Source organism: Haliotis rubra, unplaced genomic scaffold, assembly GCF_003918875.1.
Source record: "Haliotis rubra isolate DU_JTF1 unplaced genomic scaffold, ASM391887v1 Scf629, whole genome shotgun sequence".
Classification (NCBI taxonomy): Eukaryota; Metazoa; Mollusca; class Gastropoda; order Lepetellida; family Haliotidae; genus Haliotis; species Haliotis rubra.
The window spans coordinates 140362-164538 of record NW_025767334.1 but is presented as its reverse complement, the minus strand read 5'-3'; the positions used below and the strand labels follow the sequence as shown (position 1 = coordinate 164538).

General features: G+C 41.6%; 1 protein-coding gene across 4 annotated transcripts; it reads left to right on the top strand.

Annotated features, from left to right (window-relative positions):
- Window positions 1–416: 416 nt before the first annotated feature.
- On the top strand, window positions 417–22584 carry LOC124256453 (con-Ins Im2-like). Of its 4 annotated transcripts, XM_046690446.1 has the most exons (5): window positions 417–744; window positions 18139–18394; window positions 18844–21144; window positions 21229–21681; window positions 21801–22584. In XM_046690446.1, exons 2-3 carry the CDS (start codon window positions 18172–18174, stop codon window positions 19047–19049), a joined length of 429 nt encoding a protein of 142 aa, XP_046546402.1. In that variant the 5' UTR covers window positions 417–744; window positions 18139–18171; the 3' UTR covers window positions 19050–21144; window positions 21229–21681; window positions 21801–22584. The 4 variants fall into 4 exon arrangements, 1 of the variants encoding a protein (XP_046546402.1); XR_006892922.1 differs by lacking the exons at window positions 417–744; window positions 18139–18394 and having other exon boundaries at window positions 19051–21144; window positions 21229–21501; window positions 21592–21681; XR_006892921.1 differs by lacking the exons at window positions 417–744; window positions 18139–18394 and having other exon boundaries at window positions 19051–21116; window positions 21173–21681.
- The last annotated feature ends 1593 nt before the right edge of the window (window positions 22585–24177 follow it).

The window sequence follows — 24177 nt, the reverse complement described above, 5'->3', positions numbered from 1 at the left end:
TCGGTTATATACTTTCAAAAAGAAGCTTAAACAACATATCAGTACCGAACCTTCCTAGAAATTGTTCCATGTATGTTGTTTCGACCATTTTTGTGTTGTTTTGTATTTTATATAATTAAGTAAATACATTTGCTTTTGTATTCCATCTGTTAAAGGAAAAGTCAAGTTTCTACTTACTTCGGCCTGAAGGAAGATAAACTGATTTTATATTTAGTTGTCAAATTCTCTGGAGTTATGTAATGAGCGGAGTTTATACAGAAACACCTGTGGGTACAGTCATAATGACGTCACGTAAGCATTTTGAGTGCCACGGGGTCTTTGAGACGTGGACAGTCTGAAGGACGGTGTGACGGCCTCCTATTGATTACTTCACGTACGGGTGAAAGAGGAGGTAGGAGCAAGCGCTCCCTAAGATCATCTCAAACGAGGCTGCGTGGGGCCTGTGTGTCCTTATCCCGGTGAGAAGGTAGCCGCCCGCTGTCACTTACTCACCCCCTTCCGTCACCCTCTACCCGCCACCTTTTGCCCTCCGTCCTACCCACCTACAACTGCAAGTGGTTGCTGCCCGTTAGCGCGTCTTTCCCCTGCATCACCCTCAGTCTCCGTGCTTCCAGCAGTACGCCTGCCTGCTCCCCGGTATCAGCGGAGCCTCCCCAGTGACGGTCCACGAGCCGATAAAACTCGGGAGCGCCCTCGCTACTGTCTCTTGAAGCGCCGTCACACCACGGTACACACATAGCCAAGGTAGGTGCCGTTTTCTATTGATTGCATTTCATAGCTGACATAGATGAAGCTGGGTTCTTGGGAATTACAGAGAAAGAGGTAGCTCTTCATTTTAACAAGTGTTCTTACCTCTTTTTACCATTCTACCCTTTATGTACCCGCAATTCTTTTCCAGGTGAAAAGTGGGGCCATCAAGTTTCTTAACATCCTGTAGTCCTTAAGAAATACTATTGCCTTATAAAGTAAATTATTTTTAAAATTTGTTCCATTTCACCAACGAGGTATCATGCTATAATTACACGTGTGTTATTTAAGGTGCGTTATGGAAGTAGAAAAACTTCAAAGATATATCATATTGACATTATAACGAGGTAGTATCACCTCTATCAAATGTGCTCGCACTGCTGGCAATCGGAATTGGTGAGATTTTAAGTATAGTTCTACATGTATACTCACTATATGTAAAATTTCATTTTTTACCATAAAAAGTTCCTCCTTGCATAATTCCCCGGTTTGATTCTTGTACAATAAATGTGCACATGTGTCATACAATGGACAGCCCATAGTGTTACAACTATGTTATGACTAGTGAAACCGAGGTGTGAAGAACCATGTGTTGTCAGCTCTGTGGTGAGGGCATATACGTGGTCAGTGTGCCAGGTGCAGACTGTCACGCCAGTTTCACACTTCTCATTGTAGATTCACTGTAGTTGGGATGTAGGGCGAATGTGACAATCATTAAATCACCTCGATACTCACTGTAAACGTAATAGTACAATTCATAAGCCACAAGAGATACTTTGTTGACGACGAATCAGTTACTATGCACACTTTGCACTCTGTATGCTGTATCCTATGTATTAAGGAATCGGATTCTTTTTTTATATCATCTCGAGTTCTTTATGGTTTATGATTTGTTCATGGTATCAAACGCATGGGTTTTTCATGATATTTCACAGTTTTATCCAAATGTTAATTTATGGCAATATCCAGTCCCGCTAGTGCCTGGTTCACATTACCTGCCCTGCTCATAATACCTCAGGCTTTCAAAATGAATGACTTTTTCAAAACAACACCGCTGGTTAGAAGAGAGTGAACGTTTCTCAATGCCTGACGTGTTCGCAGTGACTTGTTCATCGTATCCGACCTATTCACAATGCCTTGTTCATAGCATTAGCCTTGTTCATAATACCTGGCATGTTCATAATACCACATCATGACCTGTTTCTAGTACCCGAGCTATGGTCATAATTCCTGACAATCATGTTCATAATACCATATAATAACCTGTTTCTAGTACCAGAGCTATCATATGTTTGTTTTTAAAAGAAAGCGACAATACAATACGTGTTCATGATACCTGACGTGTTCATAATATCATACGTGTTCATGTTACCTGACATGTTCATATATCATACGTGTTCATGTTACCTGACATGTTCATATACCATACGTGTTCATGATACCTCACGTGTTCATATACCATACGTGTTCATGATACCTGACATGTTCATAATATCATACGTGTTCGTGATACATGACATGTTCATATACCATACGTGTTCATGATACATGACATGTTCATATACCATACGTGTTCATGTTACCTGACATGTTCATATACCATACGTGTTCATGATACATATACCATACGATGTTACATGTTCATATACCATACGTGTTCATGTTACCTGACATGTTCATATACCCATACGTGTTCATGATACCTGACATTTTCATAATACCATACGTGTTCATGATACATGACATGTTCATATACCATACGTGTTCATGTTACCTGACATGTTCATATACCATACGTGTTCATGATACATGACATGTTCATAATACCATACGTGTTCATGATACCTGACGTGTTCAAAATACCATAACTGTTCTTGACACCTGGCATGTTCAGTATACCATATGTGTTCATAATGTCTGACGTGTTAATAACACCATACGTGTTCATGATACCTGACGTGTAACAAACCTGTTTCTAGTATCAGACTTGCTCATAATACCCGGAGGGTTCAGAAAACCAGACTTCCTCACGTTCCAAAACCTGTTCATAAAACAAGACTTGTTCATGATCGATACCTTTCCGTAAAACGAGCCTGTTCTTAGAACGTCACTTGTTCATAATATCAGACCCGTTCGTAGTATCAGATACTTTCATAGTGCATGACGTGATCATGAACCACACCTGTCTGTAATACACCAAAGCTGTTCAAGTTAACAAATGCCTTCCATGTTCAATAATTGTTTAAATTACTTGATTTGTTCATGATACAAGAGTTGTTCATGTTATCTGCCTTGTGATACCAAGATCTGTTCATAATACCCGACCTGTTCATAATACCATATCATGACCTGTTTCTAGTACCAGAGCTATCATATGTTTGTTTTTAAAAGAAAGCAATTTGTTTCCATTCGTTTTTCCCTCAAGGTATATTTCGTTGACTACCTGCAAATCGAATTTGCAGCCAAGACTAAAATCCTTTCTACATAATTGATAAATGCCAAGAGGTAATTATGTCGTGCTGGTATACCATTGTCGGCAAGTGAAAGTGTTCATGTCAGTCCCACGAAAAAAACCTTTCGAGCTGTTTAGTTTGGTGTCGCAGTTTATTTAATTGAACAGGCGTTCAGCTTAGCTTCCGTTTTCTGTTAGAGTGCAGCTATACTGCGCTAAGGGCTTAGCAGTCAGACGTATAGCTCTTGCCTTTCCTTTCTCGTCAAAGATCAAATCACTTATTTCCGTGCGTGCACGTCCAGGATGTCTCGTTTATCAAAGCCTGTACAAGCAGTTGCACGAAAACTCTAACATGCACTGTACACTTTAAGATCAAGGAAACGTTTTAGTTTTGAGTGTTTCGTAATAGACTGAGCGTTGTTGCTCTTCGTTCTGCTGCCCTTAATGGCTGTATTAGTAGTTGTTGTTGTAGTAGATGCAGTGGTAGTAGTAGTAGGAAGAGGAGGAGTAGCAGTGTCAGTAGTAGTATTGTTGTTGGTAGAGTGAGTGAGTGAGAGAGCTTAGTTTTACGCCGCACTCAGCAATATGCTAACGATGTGGCGGCGGTCTGTAAATAATCGAGTCTGGACCAGACAATCTAGTGATCAACAGCATGAGCATCGATCTGCGCAATTGGGAACCGATGACATGTGTCTACCAAGCCAGCGAGCCTGACCACCCGATCCCGTTAGTCGCCTCTTACGACAAGCATGGGTTGCTGAAGGCTCATTCTAACCCGGACCTTCTGGGTCAGTTGTTGGTAGAATTGTTTGTTTGTTGTTTAACGCCGCACTCAGCAATATCCCAGCTATATGGCGGCGGTTTATAAACAATCGAGTCTGCACTGGACTTGTTCTAACCCGGACTTCAGGGGTTTGTTGTTAGTAGTAGCAGTAGTGTTGTTGGTAGTAGTAGTAGTAGTAGTAGTAGTAGTAGTAGTAGTAGTAGTAGTAGTAGTAGTAGAAGTAGAAGTAGTAAGGGCAGTGCGTTATTGCGATAGTGCGTAATGAGTAGTGTTATTGTAGCAGGGCGTGGCGTCATCCCACAGATGACATCCTTAGCTTGCTGACGGGGTTAACCTCTTTGGTCATGTGGACAAGGCGCCCGACTTCGGATTAGAAGGTCCGTGGTTCGAATCCCTGCACGGGACTCGGAAATTTTATGGCCGCTACATTGGCGCCCAACGTGCGTCTGAGCATGTTCATGTCAAATTTGAGCAAAATAAGTCTCCGTACCCAACTACGCGGCTCGGGACGTGCCTTCTGTTGACGGGGGAGTATGTAGCAGGGCGTGGAGTCATCCCACAGATGACATCCTTAGCTTGCTGACGGGGTTAACCTCTTTGGTCATGTGGACAAGGCGCCCGACTTCGGATTAGAAGGTCCGTGGTTCGAATCGCTGCACGGGACTCGGAAATTTTATGGCCGCTACATTATGATAACACTATTGTTGGCTTCATGGCTGGAGACAGGGACGGTGTCAAGGATGGGAAGTAATTTTGTGTCATTCTAATACGGACGAGTACCGTCGGCGATATCATTGTGGGTAGATGACTATCCCACCCCTAATCTGTTTATGACTTGAGGCGTTTAAAGCACGAAACGTTATCTTGTCACCATCAGTTGCGGTGCGTGTACGCAACACCAGGAAAAGATTGTCATGCATGAAAAGCGAGACGATATAACAAGGAAATTGGCAAAACTTTTCGTTTAGCATTTTGTTGTAATATGTATTGTTTTGACACATTTCTTTTAATTGTTGCTCTACATAGACGGACTTTCAGGCTTTGAATAGTTTAGAACATTCCAGATGCATTGGTGCCTACCACTCTATCTCTTGGAAGATGATTGCCCACGGCCCAGTGTAAAAAAGTTGAAATTTCCCGTTTGTATACATGATCACCGAGCTTTTCCCCGCGGTTTTGGCAGTCGGCATAATCCTGGCAATTCATGGTGTATCCTATGCGGAGGTTCATGTTTAAGCATTTGTTTTATATCATTGCAATACTACATATCTAAAACTTATTGTACTGCATAGAATAGATAGCTGCATTACGCTGTGACAGGTACAAGAAAGGGGAGATAATTTGGCATCATACTAATAATAGCAGCTGACAAATTCTTTACATAGTTGTAACAATGATAATATAATTGTGTTCTTTCCTAATGCATCGATTCAATACCGGAAAGCATGCACAAGTCGCCACATAATAGTGTGCACTCGATTTTTATTCTCTCTTCCTGGGGAGTACATATATACCCAAGCCGCCAAAAAGGTACTAAAAGGTAAGGAGTCACGATCTCCTCCTACCGGGTACCCATTCATTGCTTCAGCCACACATTCGAAAAAAGAAACATGCCTATGACGACACAACATGTAATACATATATCCCCAAAAGACTCGATACCACGTGTGCGGTATTAAGAAGCCATTTTAGTTGTTTCCTCTGACGTCCGCGTCATTTTGAGGAAGGATTTCCAGAAATAAAGTGTTCAAGATCAAGCAGTTAAATACTCAACGCAGTTATAACGCTAGGGTCAGGGAAGTGGGACCTCTTCCTGTCACGCTCCCCAAGTATTCTATAGTACTCACTGCCTGTATCGCAGATAAACGCCCACGTTCTCGCATAGGTTGTTTTCCTAACAATTCTGGCCTATTTTTATGTCCCTGTAAAAGTGAGGTGCCGTTACCCTGTAGATTCTTTACCTCAATTAGTAACTGTTTCAGATGTCGCTGTCTTTTTTTCACTTTCACCGACGTTGTTAGTATCCTTGAGTTAGTGCAGTTTTACTATTCTGTCACATGTTTGACCTGTCGGCGACCTTTCCGAGAATAAAGTTTGGCCCATAATGAATCGTTAGTATGTGTACGGTTCCCCGAGACTGTGTCCATATATTGAGAACATCCAGTAGATGGTGCTTATTATATTCCTGTCAGTTGTCATATGAATGATAATCGATGAGATTATTCTAAGCACAAAGACCATTGGACCGGAAATCTTGACAGCAGAATGTCGAACAAGGATGTGTTTGATATAGACATGATCCATATGTGATGTCCGGTTATGTCAGCAACGCACGTTCGGAATGAAGACTTCCGACAGAACCCCCCTCCCATCAGCTCCACTCATAAGGTGTGCTGACTGTCAACAGAAACCATTGATCCCTTTGATCGTATTAATTAGTCCCCTCTGAACAATCACAGGTCCTCTTGATGTTACCCGGATGTATCGACTAACTTCCGGTTTCGATAAGCTTCAACAGTAGAATTCGACCACTGCAAGACGTGACGTCGTTTACCGAGACACCAACGCTCTAATATTCACTTCATCAATTCCACTTTGAAATCAATACAATTTATTTTCTCAGACCAATTCCACATCTTCTTGTCTGATCTATGTTGTGCTGTATGTGAAGACCCTAATAGTTAAATTGGACACTGGGAATGCGTGGGCAGCTGCGGACCATGTAGGTCTTCAGAACATAAAGTGAAAAAGCTTTAATGAACCGGATAAGAGAACTGCAATGACATCAACAGAAAATCGAATCTCACTTGAAAGTGGTGATATATAGCTCAGATTCGTAATTCATCCTTTCGCACCGTTTCTTCTCCCAAGCTCCGGGCAAAGAAGTCGGCAAACATCGCCGTGTCGTTCCAACTGCCGTCGCAAGAGGAACTTCCTGACCCCCTCAGCCATTACTGATCACTAATCGTGTTCATCCCAACTTGTTAACTATTCAGGTCGGAGTCTGTTCTGTTCCATGACTCATCACTGCCCCTAATAGTTATCTCTTGCAACTGTTGCGCTAGATCAGTTTAACCTTAAACTGATTACAGCAAGTATCGATCTTTCACAATCATCGACTCCGTCGCCGTCCTACCTGTGTTGCTGTTTGTGTAGCGTTACATATTAAGGCGCAGTAGTAGCTTAAGCTTAAAAGCACCATCAACTAACTTATAACAAGTGTATAAATGTATAGCTATCCTCAGCACATACATTCAAACTATTATGTTAACAACGGCCACCATGGCCTCATTGAAAAGGGGGCGGTGGGGTAGCCTAGTGGTTAAAGCGTCCGCTTGTCACTCCGAAAACCGGGTTTGATTCTCCACATGGGTACAATGTGTGAAGCCCATGTGTCCCCCGCCGTGATATTGCGGGAATATTGCTAAAAACGGCGTAAAACGTAAGTCACTCACTCACTCATTGAAAAAGCGTCTGCTCGGAGAAGAGAAGGTCTGAGGTTGAATCCCCAAGTCTCATCACACCACTGTTGTAGGCCTATAAGCTGTTGTATAGCGTGTTACCCTGCCTGGTGTTCAGAACTAAGGGGCTAAAACAAGAACTGATCGGCTTGGAGTATAATCTGTCTGAGGTGGGTATATATAGAATACATCCGCATGGTATCTCAAAACGCGAGAGCTATATAGATAGCAACAGAACGGGCAATCAAGATACCGTTTTACCTCACTTCTACTGTGTCATTTGGGAATGATGTTTATTTATGCTGACTGACTGAGTTTTGGTTTTACGCCGCTTTTAGCAATATTCCAGCAACATCACTTGCCCTGTTACTATCCATGTATATATTACTGTGTTTGTGTCATGGATTGCAAGTATCATTCCAACATGACTGTATGTGATTCTGGGAAAATAAATATTATCGAAAAAAATAAAAATAAATAAAACATCACGGCAGGGGACACCAGAAATGGGCTTCACACATTGTACCCATGTGGGGATTCGAACCCGGGTCTTCGGCGTGATGAGCCAACGCTTTAACCACTAGGCTACCCCACCGCCCCTGATTATTTATGTGTGTCAGGCAATAATTATTACTGTGTGAATGACGGGTGCTGCCTGTAAGGCACACAGTCTACCTAATCAACAACACCAGGTGTCATGCATGTTTTGTTTTTTAATAATGGTCCTAGTTTGCCTTTTACGTACAGTGGAACCAATATCGAGGAACCCGTGAAAATCCAGGTTAGAAATAATAACAGTAACCCGTGCTTGCCTTAAAAGGCGACTAACGGGATCGGGTGGTCAGGCTCGCTGACTTTGTTAACACATGTCATCGGTTCCCAATTGCGTAAATCGATGTTCATGCTGTTGATCACTGGATTGTCTGGTCAGACTCGATTATTTACAGACCGCTGCCATATAGCTGGACTATTGCTGAGTGCGGCGTTAAACAACAAACCAACCAACCAAGTATCGAGGATGATTGAGGTCGGTTATTTTCTGGCGTTGACCGCTTACAGCCCTCTTATTATTCTGTATGTCACCTTGTCCTAAAAAGGAAATCCTACCATCATCGGTTTGAGTCTCCCAGGCACGGAAACGACCACAAGAAAGTACAAAGCCTTAGATAGAGCATCTATAGCTACTACTGACAATGGTCGGACTATGGCACGGTGGTCGATGATGGTTCGTCGCCCACGTTGCCAAAATCGGATCAGAGGAAAAACTTTTATCTGTCCTTGATCTCCTTCATCACGGTGGTCACTTGATCAGCCCACAAGCATGTATTAGATCAGTAACCAACGAGCCACTCAAAATAGATCGCGCCATGATTGTCAAGATGCTCCGGAAACCCACATACTGGAAATGTGGTATCACTATTTTTAGATCTCACGTGTGCCCCTGGCTTTCATGCGCATGCGCACTGCGCTTGATGTAACCATCGACCAGGGTGACAAGTAATTTACTCAACGTTTATTGGCTTAATTAACGCGACTGCGTGACATGCGTTCTTCTTGCCCCGGCAGAGAAAGGACTGCTTACCCTCAATACGGTCGATATGCTATCAGTGAGACGCTTATCAAAATAGAAACGACTTACTTTACACTGAATATTGTAATTAATCCTTGATCAACAAACAATAGAAAGTATTCGACAAATCGATAATGCTTTATCAATATATTACAAGGATGGCCTATATTAAACTGTAACAATACCAGAGCACCCGATGCCGCTCTTATAATGCATTATGGAGAACAAGTATATTTCTGGATCTCCTTGTTTAAGGGTACAGCGAAACATCAGCGTCTAACATCCAGTTTGGTAAATTCCTACAGCGTCCTTTCAAGGACCCAGACTGACCACTTCTCGGGAATAATGTCTGGGTGAATCGGGTTCAACGCAGCATGTATAAGAATTGCAGAGCATCAGAGTGAGTGAGGTTAGTTTTACGCCGCTCTTAGCAATATTCCAGCAATATCACGGAAGAGGGCACCAGAAAAGGACTTAACACACTGCACTCATGTGGGGAATCGAACCCGGGTCTTCGAAGTGACGAGCGAACGCTTTAACCACTAGGCTACCCCACCGCCCCAAAGAGAATGAGACCATGTTGTCTTCATGTTGGAAGAATCCCGAAGGAATTCAGATTTTGGACAGCTACTGTTTTTGCCATTTTCACTTGTCAGAAAACATATTCGATTCTACAGCATGCATACATGTCCCCCAAATGGACAATGCATGTAATCCTTCCGGGTACCCTTTCGAATGAGATGGTAATGTGACTCTTAACCCTCCAACGCCAAAAGCAACTTGGGTTGTATACTCCCACGGAAGTTGAGAATGACAAATCAGTGCACACTGATCCAGTGATAAATGATAAATTGATAAATATATCCAGAGATAAATATCCCTTTATGAATACTATTAGCACTGTGGTCATTTACCACAGTATATATTTAGCCGTTATTTATTACTGTATCCCATGCCAGAGTACATCAACATTAAATCATATTCGATCCCTTACATCATTTGCCGCATGACAAAATATGCTTCAGCGCACAAATGAGTGTGATTGATCACGTCAGATTGTTCAATGCCGTGATGAAAACGCCTATATAGCTTCGATTACCATATCTGCGCACGCTTGGGTGAAGTGCATAATTTCTGTATATTTTGTTGATAAATCAGGTTGTACATCTATATATCGAATATTCTAGCGAGGTAATATGCACCGTACTTTAGTTTACTTTTTGTTTTGCTTGTTGTTTGACTCCTCACTCTGCAATATTCAATCTATATGGCGGCGGTCTGTAAATAATCGAATTTGGACCAGACAAGCCAGTGATCAACATCATGACCATCGATTTAAGCAATTGGGATACGATGACCTGTGTCAACCAAGTCAGCAGGCCTGACCCCCGATCCCGTTAGTCGCCTCTTACGACACCAGTTGTAACCCGGATGTTCAGGGGTTCGGGCAGCTTGGTAGTTAAGACGTCTTCTCAATCACATATGTGTAAAAATGACATCCAGTGATATAAATTCTAAACTCTTTGGTTTCATTAGTAAAATTACGACGATGTCGGACTCTGGTTTGAAGTGTTTGAGACTCTATACAGGCAAGCATATTATGAATGTTATGATTGCCATTCGAACGGGTACCCGGGAGGATTACATGCATTGTCCATTTGGGGAATATGTATGCATGCTGGAGAATCGAATATATTTTCTGCCAAGTTAAAATGGCAAAACCGGTAGCTGACACCCTCAACATATCATTGGTCCTCCCATGAATCGACCTGATTAATAACCATGAGCATGGCGAAGACGGTTAAAACAGGACCGAGCCACGTCATCATTTCTCTAAACATACTGTGTTTGTGTCAACCTTGCATGTACCAAAAAGGTGTTGGACAGTTTTGTTAAATTCCATAATTGACATTGTCTATTTACAATTTGATGCAAATTCAAACACTGGCGGTTACAAATGGTAAGTGACTCGTCCTGAACAGCAAAATAGAAGCCCCATGTTTCACTTTTCAGGCAAGCCGACTTCATCCAAGCAAGGGACTCTTCATCTTAACACACTGCACAATAACTCGGTGCAGTGGTCGTTCCACTATCCTTCTTTCGAAACACGAAGCCTGTTCCGATTTGATCTGGCTCTTCGATTGGCTGGCACAGCAATATTATTACTACATGCAGTGTCGTCAGGTAGTATTAACCTTGAATGAAATCTGTGATATGTCAATCCAAGCAAGTGATTCATGAAGGCGTTTGTTAACGTTTTATGATTCAAAGCCCCTTTTTGTAAGTTCTATTGTTTTATTTCACAAAGCGCCCTGAAGTACTGTGACGTCATTTCGTGAAGGACACGAACTGACGTTACGTATGTTTCGACACTTTCTGGATTGTTACCTCACCTTCACACGTTACGTCATTAGGACTGTCGACTGATAGTTTTCTGAAAGGATTATAATAGAATAAACCCGTAAGAACTATTGATCATGACTCGACTTCTTTTACGGGCCAGCAAACGTATGTCTGTTTATAGGTCCAAGTATGTGTCGATTCCTTACACGGGTACAATGTGTGAACCCCATTTCTGGTGTCCCCGGCCGTGATATTGTTGGAATATTGCTAAAAGCGGCGTAAAATCATACTCAGTCACTCACTCACCCAATCATGTGTCACCTGACATCCAGGTAGGAGTGACCCAGCATGGTTTGACATCGCGTATGAAAATACTTCAGGAGATTCAGAGAGGAGCCCCTATGAAAGGAAACTAATGCTGGTTACCTAACATCAAACAAAGCCATTACTTTCAAACTGATCTCTGATTTTCTACTTCCCTGCTGAGAAGACCTTATCTAACGTTGAAAGACATTGCAGGCTACTGTCTCAGTGTCATTTGATCGAGACACCCGACAATTGGCGGTCAGGTTGACATGGAAACCCACTGCCCCCTGCCATCGGTCTGACAGGTGGGAAATTTGGACTGCATACATGTGTGGATTTATTTCCAAATGCACTTTTCTTCCAATATGTCTACCACTGTTTTAAACAGTGGGAAATTTGGACTACATGTGTGGATCTATTTCCAAATGCACTTTTCTTCCAATATGTCTACCACTGTTTTAAACAGTAGGTAGTCTTGACCTTGTGCCTTGTCATTATGCCTTGTGCTGACAAGTATTACCGTAAAATCAAGGGTGACTCTTGTTATAATCTTGTGATATATGATCTTTAATCGTTTTTAAGGTTCTTTGCCTTCAACGCCAAGACAGTTGGAATGACCAACCAGCACAGCTTCGGATAAGCCGCGTATTTGTGTAGACTCCGCAAAATACATCGACATCATTTTAATAATATTACGTTTGAGTCATTTGCGTTCACTTTTATTACTGATCGAATGAAGACATCACACACATGGACTTCAGTCTCCTGCTGTAATGAATCATGCATTTAAAACAGTGCAGCATATCGCTTATTGTTAATTAGACATTCACAGGTTATACATTGTGCAGAGATGGATATATGCACAGCACTTGAATCTGCATTTTACGCTGAAATATTTTGTATTTATTTGTTTGTAGCTTAACACCGCTCTCAGCAATATTTAAGCTATACTCTTCTACAAAAAGTAGGGGAACTTTATTTATAATTTACGATTGAAAGAATTGGGAGAAATATCGGAGTTTATAAACGTTGATATGATAATAATGAATGTTTTGCAGAGAGCATCACCAGTTGCACTTCCTTATGGCCATAGTTGTTTGCACAGTAATCGCTCTTGAAACATGATTGGTATATGGCGTGAAATTTGCATGTGTACGCAAGATGATTTTCAAAATTAATGGTCTACAGTGATTCATCGACCTTCTTGAAAACCGTAAAAATGAAGAATGACACCCCATGCACGTGTATGGGGCTACTGTGTTATGCACGTGCATCCCATGCGTAATGTGTAGGGGTAGTGATATAGAGAAGTGGTGGTGCGTTCATAAGATGTTTGAAAATTTTGTCGAAATTTTGAAAATTTCAATCGAGTTTGAACCAGACAATCCAGTTGTTGATATCGTCAGCATCGATCAACGCAATTGGGATACGGTGACATGCATCAACCATGTCATGAAACCAAGTTAGCGAGTCCGAGCTCCCGATCCCTTAGTCGCCTTTTATTAGGAGAATGTGTTGCCGAAGATCAATTCCAACACGGATCTTCACGGGTCGATTCAAGATGTTTGGAACATTTGGACAGCAAACACTATTTACATCAGACCCCAGGTATGCAGTGAATATTGTTTGGGAAAACCACTCTCAATGCCCAAACATTTCATATAATCTTATCACTGGATGAAAGCTGTTATAAAATTGTCAATTGTCTGGTCGTTGTAACAAATGCATGCCCCTTACTGTCTCTTGTGATACATTGATCCGCAATCCCATGTATTATAGAACAGTTTTTGTGATAATGTATGACAACATGTCATCACCGAAGAAGATGATTACAGTCGACAACCTTTCTTATGACATTTTGTTATGATATTTTGTGACGTTTGTGTGCTTGTTGGTCAAAGCCACATTTGTCCAGCTATATGGCGGCAGTCTGTAAATAACCGAGTCTAGACTAAACAGTCCAGTGATTGACACGATGAGCATCGATGTACGTAATTTTAATGATAACATGCATCAACAACCTCAGCGAGCCTGATCACCTCTCCCCTTTAGTCGCTTCGACCCAAATCTTCACGCGTAGCAGGGATATTGAACTAATCGCAACAAACTGATCCCTGGAGAGTACATATATCCTGAGAACCTACAGATAAACCTTTCAAGACGCATCGGAACGATAATCGGAAGAGTAGTGAGTGAGTGATTTTAGAGGACTCACAGGACATGCTCAAGACGATCCAGTGATCAACAGCATGAGCATGGGAAACGATGACATATGTCAACCAAGTCAGCGAGCCTGAATCGGATGAGCAAATACTCAGTGATTCAAATAATTATCTCAAGCTATGATCCCGCCCTTTCGTGCTTGCTTGTCTGCTGGACTACAGTTTATTGATGACGGGAATCAAACTCGGATCTTCAGTGTGACAAGTCAAAGCATTACGCACTGCAGGGGCGGATACAGCATTCTGAGAAGGGGTGAGGGGGTGTATTGAGAGAAAAGGGAGGGTGCGCACTTCATTTTCACCCGAGTTTCAATGGTCATTTAATAAACTTTCAGGAAAGGGGGTGCGCACCCCTGCAACACCCACCTCTGGATCCGCCTATGCACTGGGTTTAACCACGTTTGTTTTGTATGATCCAATAATCAGTCCCATGGTGTCTGTATCTATTGCAGCTTCATGGTGATATCCTGTGTTTCTAACACTAATCTTATATCGTGTGTTACCTAGTTCCATTAACGCATCAAACAAGTAATTCAATACAACACTAGTTGTCAGTATACTCCCAATAGGCCCCAGAGGAGATTTATGTTCTAGAATCAGAGCTTTTCAAAATGTTCTAGAATCACACCTTTTACGCCAAGTGGAATCTGTTTCTGCAGATAATGGAGATTAATTATTATCTGTCGTTGTCGTTTTACATCCTAATGTCCATTAATGTCCACATATGATAGAATAATCCATATTACGTCGCTTCTGGGTTTGACAGTTTTTCAGTCTTCATTTGAAAGAGTAAAAAGCGTGTGTTGAGAAAAAGCAAACATAAATTTTCCAAAACGAAAAATGCAGAGGAAGACCAAAGCGTAAATACATTGTGGTTTATCAAGTTTGGCATTTAAAACAGGAAACCAATGAAGAGAAAGACGAAAGTGTAAATAAATTGTTTGCTTTCATTTGGGCATTAAAAGCAGCAAAGCAATGACGAGGAAGACCAAAGCGTTTCAGTGTTATCACAACACCTAGAGTACAGTACACAACCTTGTGCACTTAAGAAGAACCCACGAATCCGTTGGTACATGATGGTACAGTTGCGGGTACATCAACGTGCAGTAACCTTGGACAAAGTACTGTGACTGTATGTCCCAGTCCACCCAGCTGTGAATGGGTACCTCGTAAGGATGGGACAGCCACATTAACTCGGTGCGCCTAGTGGCTGCAAGAGCTTTGTGATCTTCAGGGAGTTGAGATTGAAAATACGTTGTGCCGATCAGAGTGACATCCAATGAACGAGGGGAAAAATACCAGCGCCTTGAGGATGTACTTGTTGCGTGGATTGTGCGCTATATAAATATCCAAAAATAAAATATACATTGTTTGCATTCAGTTTGGAATAAATGCAGCGGAAGACCTAAGTTTAAATACATTTTGGTTTATTTAAAACAGGAACGAAACGTAGAAGAAGGCCAAAGCGTAAATAAATTGCTTGTTTTCAGTTTGGCATTAAAGGCAGGAAACCAATGCAGAGGAAGACCAAAGTTTAAATACATTTTGGTTTATTTAAAACAGGAACGAAATGTAGAAGAAGGCCAAAGCGTAAATATATTGCTTGTGTTCAGTTTGGCATTAAAAGCAGGAGGTGAGGTGAGGTGAAATTGGGTTTTACGTCGTGCTTGAGAATATTTCGCTCATATGACGACGTCCAGCATGCGTGTGTATGTGTATGTGCGGCTGTAAAAGCAGGAAAACAATGCAGAGGAAGACCAAAGGGTAAACATACATTGTTTGGGTTCAGTTTGGCATTACAAACAGGGAAATGAAATGCAGAGAAAGATCAAAGTTCAATATGGCATTAAAAGTGGGGAATGAAATGCAGAGGAAGATCAATGTGTTCAATTGAGCATTAAAAGCGCGGAATAAAATGCAGAGGAAGACCAAAGTTTAAATACATTGTTTGTCTTCAGTTTGGCATTAAAAGCTCGGTATGAAATGCAGAGGAAGGCCAAAGTTTAATACATTGTTTGTCTTCAGTTTGGCATTAAAAGTGGGGAAAGAAATGCAGAGGAAGGCCAAAGTGTAAATACATTGTCTGTCTTCAGTTTAACATTAAATGCAGGAAAGCAATGAAGAGGATGGTATACGGTAATATAAGACTCACCACGAAACCGACACGTTTCGTGCTTCTCTTTCTGACCCGATAACGATTCGTCTCGAGCGTTAATTATTGAAACGCTTATCCAATCTTTCAGGTAATCGGTGCACGTCTAGCTAGCGTTTAGGGCATTCACCCGGCAGCTGGTAAATGTCCCTAAGGTGTTGTATTCCTGTAGGTCAATCGGAGTAAAACATATGCCTTTCTTGTTTCCAGATACATAGATTCTGTCGTTCTTCAAAACCATTTAGAAGTTGGACGAACATTAATACATGACACGGTTTTCTCGATAATAGCTTCTTTTTATTCTTCATACGATGTTTCAGAGCTAATTCTTTCTCCTCCATCGTATAACGAATAAAATGAAGCGTTATCCATAAAAACGTGTCATGTATTCATAGATTTTGTCATCGAATGAACTGACAAATTGAATGAGTGAGCAACGAGCTAGATAGAATGTAAAATTTTATTAAACGGTTTCTCTATCCAGGACATATTAACACAAGATTGTTCTTCACCTTTGGTATTGTATTCAATTTCTAATTTAAAAATGACAGTATTTGCGATACAGGTCAAAATGAATTTCAGTTCCTATTTTTGTTAATGATCTGAATGCACGGGTGAAGTACACACCCATTGTATATGGGGGATGAAACAACCAACAAATGATAATTCGGAATAAGATCTATTGGATGCATTTGAATTGGGATATGATAGTCGGCGTTACTTGCATTATATCAGTGATCGAATATCACAAAACAAAATATGCATTATCATCCTAGGGACATTTTGATACCGTTTGTAATTGCTTGCTCAAATCAAAGTTTGAAGTGTATACTTTCGTTTCCTCGACAGTTTCGAAAGGAAGGGAATGTTATGAAACTCGAGAGAAATATTGATTTTCTGTTTCAGGTAAAGGTGATTGTTATAAATACAACATAAAGGTGGATATTCCCTTATTAGGTCGATAAATAATTCCTGACTAAACACAATTACACTGACTAGACACAAAGGTTGAGTTGAGTACCAAGTATAATGTTTAGGTCTCAAGAACATGTCACCCTCTGTGGGGGTTTAAATTAAGAATGACTTCTTGACCACTACAAGGTATGTTTATAGCTACAACCTTTTAATAATCGCCTTAATGATATGCTTTTTTAATAATTTGGTTCGTTTTAATCAGTGGCTAAGAGTGTCAAAAATCATTTTCGACAAGAGAGATGGTGTTAATCTTGCTAGGGTGCCTACAGATATACTGTAAGACCATATAGTCTGTAGTATGGTGGGCTTACTTTGGCTCCTTTTTTCATATTTCCCCTTATTTTTCATTTCATATTTCTTTATTGCGTCGTCATGTTGTGATGATATTTTACGTACCCGTGAAGATTCGGGTTAGAATTGGCCTTCAGTAACCCATGCTTGTCGTAAGAGGCGACTAACGGGATCTGGGTGATCAGGCTTGCTGACTTGGTTGACGCATGTCATCGTAGCCCAGTTGTGTAGATCGATGCTCATGCTGTTGATCACTGGATTGTCAGGTCCAGACTCGATTATTTACAGACCGCCGCCATATAGCTCACTTACTCACTCATATTTTACACCCCCGTTGTTATTTAACTGCCATTGGATTTTGTACTTTCGCTTAATGGTGTACTGCCATAGTACATATTTAGCAGTAACTTGAGATTTGTAAACCTACTTACGTTTATGATACGAGTATTAACTTTTAATATTTCTTTGTTGTTGGATTATTTCACCCTGAAATAATTTAATCCGGACATCAACACGTTATAATACCATAAATGCACTCGCTGCATTTAACAATGGCTGACACCTATGTGTGCAGTGTGGTATGATATCCAGCAACCATCGTGCTACACTTCCTTGTTGCATCAGTTCCGTCCTCTATCAAACGATCGTACGTAATCCTGAGGCCATTCTATGCCAACCCATGAAGAATACCCTCTTTAAATTATGTAACATTTTTACCCATCTGAACAAGCATTGTCATGATCCAACAATGTGCACATACGTAAGGCTGGAGTTTTATTCGAAGAAAAGTATACCCAAATGATCAATATGGTTAATTATATATTAATTGTTGCAGGTGCCTTTGTCCGCTTGCTCAGTACAAGGCGGAATGGAAGGGCTGAAGACAGGAAGGTGCCCCCTCGTGTTCCTGGGTGTTCTGTTTCTGCACGTCGGTTGGGTGCTGGGAGACTGGGAACACTCGTGTTCACTAGAGACAAAGAGGGAGGGACCACAGGGGATCTGTGGGTCGCGTCTCCCTGATGTGCTAGAGCTCGTGTGTCGGGTGTACGGGGGTTACACAGAGAAGTGGTTCCGGAAGCGGAGTGACGAAGGTAGGGAGAAGCAAACTGTCATATTTTGTTAAATCGTGTTTAATATGCTACAGGGAGGAGCGCAGAAAAATCTGAAACTGAAAGAATCTAGATGGGACTACGGTAGATTTGGGTTGTTTCGAATGTGCTTGTTTCAGTGTCTGTATGACCATGGCAGACATCCTGAGATGTTGTTTTCCATAATCCCAGTTCATTATACACTTCATTGATGATAAATCAAGTTCAGTTGAATTCGATTTCGCGACTAAAAACTAAACACGAAAACAGAAGCTTTTACAGTGATATTGTCAGTGATATTGTCAGTGACTGAATTCATTTTGGATATATCCTAAAGATTTTTAGAAGTTTACAGACGCAGGACTTGCCTAATTTTAAATAACTTAAATAGCCCATTACATAAGAAGTGTATTTTCAATAACATGACATCACTGTGTTTCTTTTCATTTCAGATAGTAAAAACAGAATAAAAGATATTATTTTAGGAAAAAGGGATGCTCTCTCCTATCTTAGTAAACGAAGCACAAGCTCATTCGGCGAGCAGGGAATTACCTGCGAATGTTGTTACCACAGGTGTTCCTACTCAGAGCTCCGGCAATACTGCAAATTGTCACAGTTAACAGGGGGTCGACGACCACTACACCTGGGGCGTAAATAGCTGGACTCCCACCCACCTCTTCATACCTGCCTCCCCCACCCCGCTGCTAGCTGTCCAGCCTCTTCCGGCTTCACCCTCACCCTCTCTAGCATATGATGACTAACCAGGTGATGCTTGACAAACCAGTGCTTCTGTTTACTTTGCTGACGGTGCTTGAAATTCTTGTGCACGATAACAGCACCTGCGACTCGGTGATGTGACAAGACGCCATAGTGTATGTGTGGCTAATGCTTGGCCAACTTCTTGAAGGCAAAAATAAGACATCAACAAATTGAAGAGGCTTGCTCAAAAGCACCACATAAAAGACTTGGATTTATGGTGTCTGTACGATTGCTTTGGACAGTGGAATATAGTCAGTGACATAATACAATTGTGACAGTGACAATAGGTGAAGAAATGTTGTACACGCCAAAGGTGCAAGATCAGACTTGCCTTAAGGTCCTTTCCTTATCAAAACACATCCTTAAATATTCCATTTAATCCCGAGCGTGCTGATCTTGCACATGAGGTCTAAATCAGAGCATCAAACCATGTGCAATTCTGATCTTGCATTTTTTCGATACAACAACGCGTTGATCTGAAAATCGTGTTCTCTGGTACCTCCAGGCCTCTTGGACTCAATCAGGAGGGAATTGTTTGTTTCATTACATGAGTTTGTTAATACAAAAGTGTATCTGTTTCATTTGAAACCTTTAAGTGCCATCATGTCAAATTTATGTCCGTCAAGCATTCGTTCCCCTTTGTACAACAGTCTATATCATCTCTGAAGAGTTTATGCAAACTACACGAGGTTTTAGATTTCTTCACTATATCCTTTCACTCATCAGATTTATTTTATCCGACAATGCACCGTATTGTACATGTAATCATAGAGCATTAGAGAGTTTTTTGGCCAGCCAGAGATAAAAGACACAGGATCAAAGCATTGCTATCCCTCATCACGACCGGTTTAACGTGCATATTGATTTCAAGACAGAAACGTCCATTAATAACTCTGAAAATTCGTCTTTTAGTATTTACACAGGAATCCATTGAGGATATTGATGATGGTTTTGGATATTTTTATCTGAACATCTACGGTAATATTAAAAAGTTTAAGTGCTCATGAGAAGTAATATTATTCACAGTTAAGTATCCAGAAAAGGCTTAAATGACACTGAAGAGGTTTAGTACTCGCTTCAAAGCCAAAAAGCATCCAGTTGTTATTATGGAAAACATGTCTTACTTACTTGAAGATGAGGCGTTTTTCTTCGCCCACAGCATAACACACGTTGTAAAAACGAGCAATATCTCCCTATTTCCTTTTCTTGTCATGCAATAGGTATGTTCAGATGTTTGCAAACGCTGACGCTAATGTGCTCATGAAACCTGATAGCTCTGAAAAGATGTTCTTGAAGCAAACAAGTTTAACGTATTTTGTCGATCTGAAAATAACACATTACTTACGTTTTTCTGTAACAGTTGTCACTGTTGTTACCGTAGCAACGGTTTGTTCATTAAAGAAAGATGTATAGATTTACACAACATGAATTACATATTTTATGAGACAGTAGGGAAGATATTAGATATTAAGCAGTCATAATTTCTCTCAAGACAGATGCTTGTGGATATTGAGAAAATGCTATTACGATGTTCTAAGTGATGGCAGATTAAAAGTATACGTTAGTATCAATTGTACCTTTGTATGTTTGTACTTATATTCTCATTTATGCCGCGTTTCTTTTATTTAGTCCTTTGTATTGAACAATTCGATCAGACAATATCCCATGTATTTGTATGTCAGTATGACTGTGCTGTCTCAATTACTGCTCATGTGATGTTTATATGATGAGATGTCGGCACGATGATGCAGGATGCTACATGGCGATTAGGTGGTGGGCTGTTCCACTGTGTCCGCCAGATGGCGTGGTGTTACATCTGACCAACAGGTGGCAGGGTGTTACATCTGACCGTCAGGTGGCGCGTTACAAGGTGACCACAAGGTGGCAGGGTGTTACATGGTGACCAACAGGTGACGGGGTTTTACATATAACCAACAGGTGGCGTGGTGTTACATCTGACCACCAGGTCGCAGCGTATTACATCTAACCACCAGGTGGCGAGTGTTACATGGTGATCACCAGGTGGCGGGATGTTACATCTGACCACCAGGTGGCGTGGTGTTACATCTGACCGCCAGGTGACATGGTTTTACATCTGACCAACATATGGCGTGGTGTTACATGGTGACCACCAGATGACAGGGTTTTACAGGGTGACTATCGTATGGCAACGTCACAGGTTGTTATACTACAACCATCAGGAGGGTATTTGGGTGTCAGGTGGTGACTGCAAGGTGGGGGTTGTTACGTGGTGGCCATCAGCCGGCGTGGTTGTTGCATGCCATCGGGGAGGAGTGCACCGTAACATGGATGTGTGATGGGGCGCGCTGTAACATGTCGTCGGCTGGGAGGTTCACCGTAACATTGCTGCCTGCGGAGAGAGGAAGGGGTGGATGGGAGAAAGGTGGAGGGGTACACCGTAACATTCTGCATGCTGGGAGGTTCACCGTAACATTGCTGCCTGCGGAGAGAGGAAGGGGTGGATGGGAGAAAGGTGGAGGGGTACACCGTAACATTCTGCATGCTGGGAGGTTCACCGTAACATTCTGCATGCTGGGAGGTTCACCGTAAAATTGCTGCCTGCGGAGAGAGGAAGGGGTGGATGGGAGAAAGGTGGAGGGGTACACCGTAACATTCTGCATGCTGAGAGGTGCACCGTAACATTCCTCCCGCTTGGTTGGGCACTCGTATCATTCTGTCTGTCATTTGAGATTCCGTGACATGATGACTTCTCTGTGGTATGTTGTGACATACCGCCCTTGAGAGATTTCAAAATTGACTTCTAAATCAACGATACGGATGTCTGCATGAATAAATAAAATGTCTGCAAACGTTGACATATGTGCACATGTTCACAGACAGCTTTGGTGTCACATGTTTCACATGTTGAGGCATCATATCAAATCCGTGCTGGAACATGTACAAGAGACAAGACAGATATGGTCCAGGGTGATCAAGATGTCGCGAACCTGGCTGTATTCGGTTAAAGTGGTTAAAACGTCCACCCCTACCAGAGATCCTAGGTAATACGATGGTGATAACCATTGTACCCCTCTCAACCAACACGGGGCGGTCGGGTAGCCTGGTGGTTAAAGCGTTCGCTCGTCACACCGAAGACCCGGGTTCGATTTCCCACATGGGTACAACGTGTGAAGCCAATTTCTGGTGTCTCCCGTCGTGATATTGCTGGAAAATTGCTAAAAGCGGCGTAAAACTAAACACTTACTCACTCACTCAACCAACACGCACTATTCATGACCTCTGCAATTCCCCAACCCTTCTCCCAACGCTCTTCATGCCAACCCATTGTTCCTCCCCTCCTCCTCCCCTCCCTCCCCAACCACCACACGCCATGGTTCGCCTGTATCCACCTTTGTCTGCTTGAACGGGAGGAGTTGGTTTTGGAAAGTGGTGGGAATAAACAGTAAACATCATTTCTTTCTTCTTCTTGTATGTTTTTCATCCGTCGGTGCTGGATGAGCTGGATGAAGTTATGCATTTAACATGCTGACAAACTGAGTATTAGCATGTGGGCGTTCAGTGGTTTAACGTCATTAATGCGAAGTATTTTAATGCGCAGTATTTACATGAAGGCATGTAAGTTAAATGTGTTAAGGTCCTGCTTTCCACATGAAAGAGCACAAGAGCACGGGCATGGTTAACACACTCAGGAGCCTTACCGGAAGAATGTGGGATTCAAACACACGATCATTTGATTCTTGTGTGCCTGAAAGGCGTCACTTCTACACAGTTACTTGCGGTAACTGAGTCTCAACCATTCGTGCACCTGCCGTAGGGAATTAACTTGATGCACTAGATATTGCTTGAGGTGCTGAACTCTCAACCAACCCTCCATAGCCGATACCAAATAACCCCCCTCATCAAATCTCTGACCACCAAGAGTTTCTTTTTGTCTGTGACCTTGATTAGGTGACCTCGATGTACTTTAGTCACAGATGTCGTGAATACGTTGGATCGGTGTGATCCCGTAAAGCAGCCCCTTCAGCATGGCTGGTGTGAACTCAAGCATTGTCCTGACGAAGAACACTATAAAGTACAAATTTGCCGCGACACTTGTCTTCGAAGGACACGAGCAATCGTTTTCAATAAGTTTGCACATTACTAATGATTCATTGCAGTTCCAAGGTGTATGTAACCGATGTGATTTATTCCCCTGTTGTCACAAAAGGTCATCATTACATTCTTCGTGGCTCTGTTTGCTTTTAACGTCTTGGTTTACACTCCATGGAATCTTGCGAACCAAAATAGATGTATAATGGGCGATCTTTTTCAAGTTATCTTCCCTTCACTAGTCCGCTAGGGGCCAACCTTAAACTGAGAGCCCAGGTGGTGTGCGAGATAAAAGCGGTGTGTGTTAATATCACATGTACAGACAGTTAACCAGTATAGCCCTTACCTTTAGACGCAAATGTATGGGCAGCATATGATCCTCCACTAAACAATGATATGTCTATTGTCGTCACCTGTATACATGTTACGTTATTCATAAGGGATCACAATGACAGTTTATCATGTAATAGTAAACCACATGATGGTCGTACGAAGCGAGGCGATGATGTTTGAATATCACACCTTTTTAAATTTTCGTTGTTTATGTACTTAAACTTAATCTCAGTCGCATTATCGCTGATTAGGCTATATTCATGGTGATGTACGTCAAAAAGCAGTATATTCATACTAATTTTCAATGAAGAATAAGGAAAGGTTTTATGATTATAAAACTTCTTTATTCTGTATTGGCGACATTTCAATAATTTTCTATGTCTAAATGTTGTATTAACAGTGTTGTAAACAAGCGCAATTTTACATTCCACTGACTTCCAGTGACAACCGATACAGTTTGACATGACATGACAAAGATTATTCACATTTGTATTGGACCTAGCTTTTATTGTTTGCTAACTGTAACAAATCAATGTTGTCATTTCTTTTCACTTTCCATCAATATTTGGACTGCAAAATATTATTCCACGGCGGCCAGGTCGTTTTGCAGGGGCATTCAATAA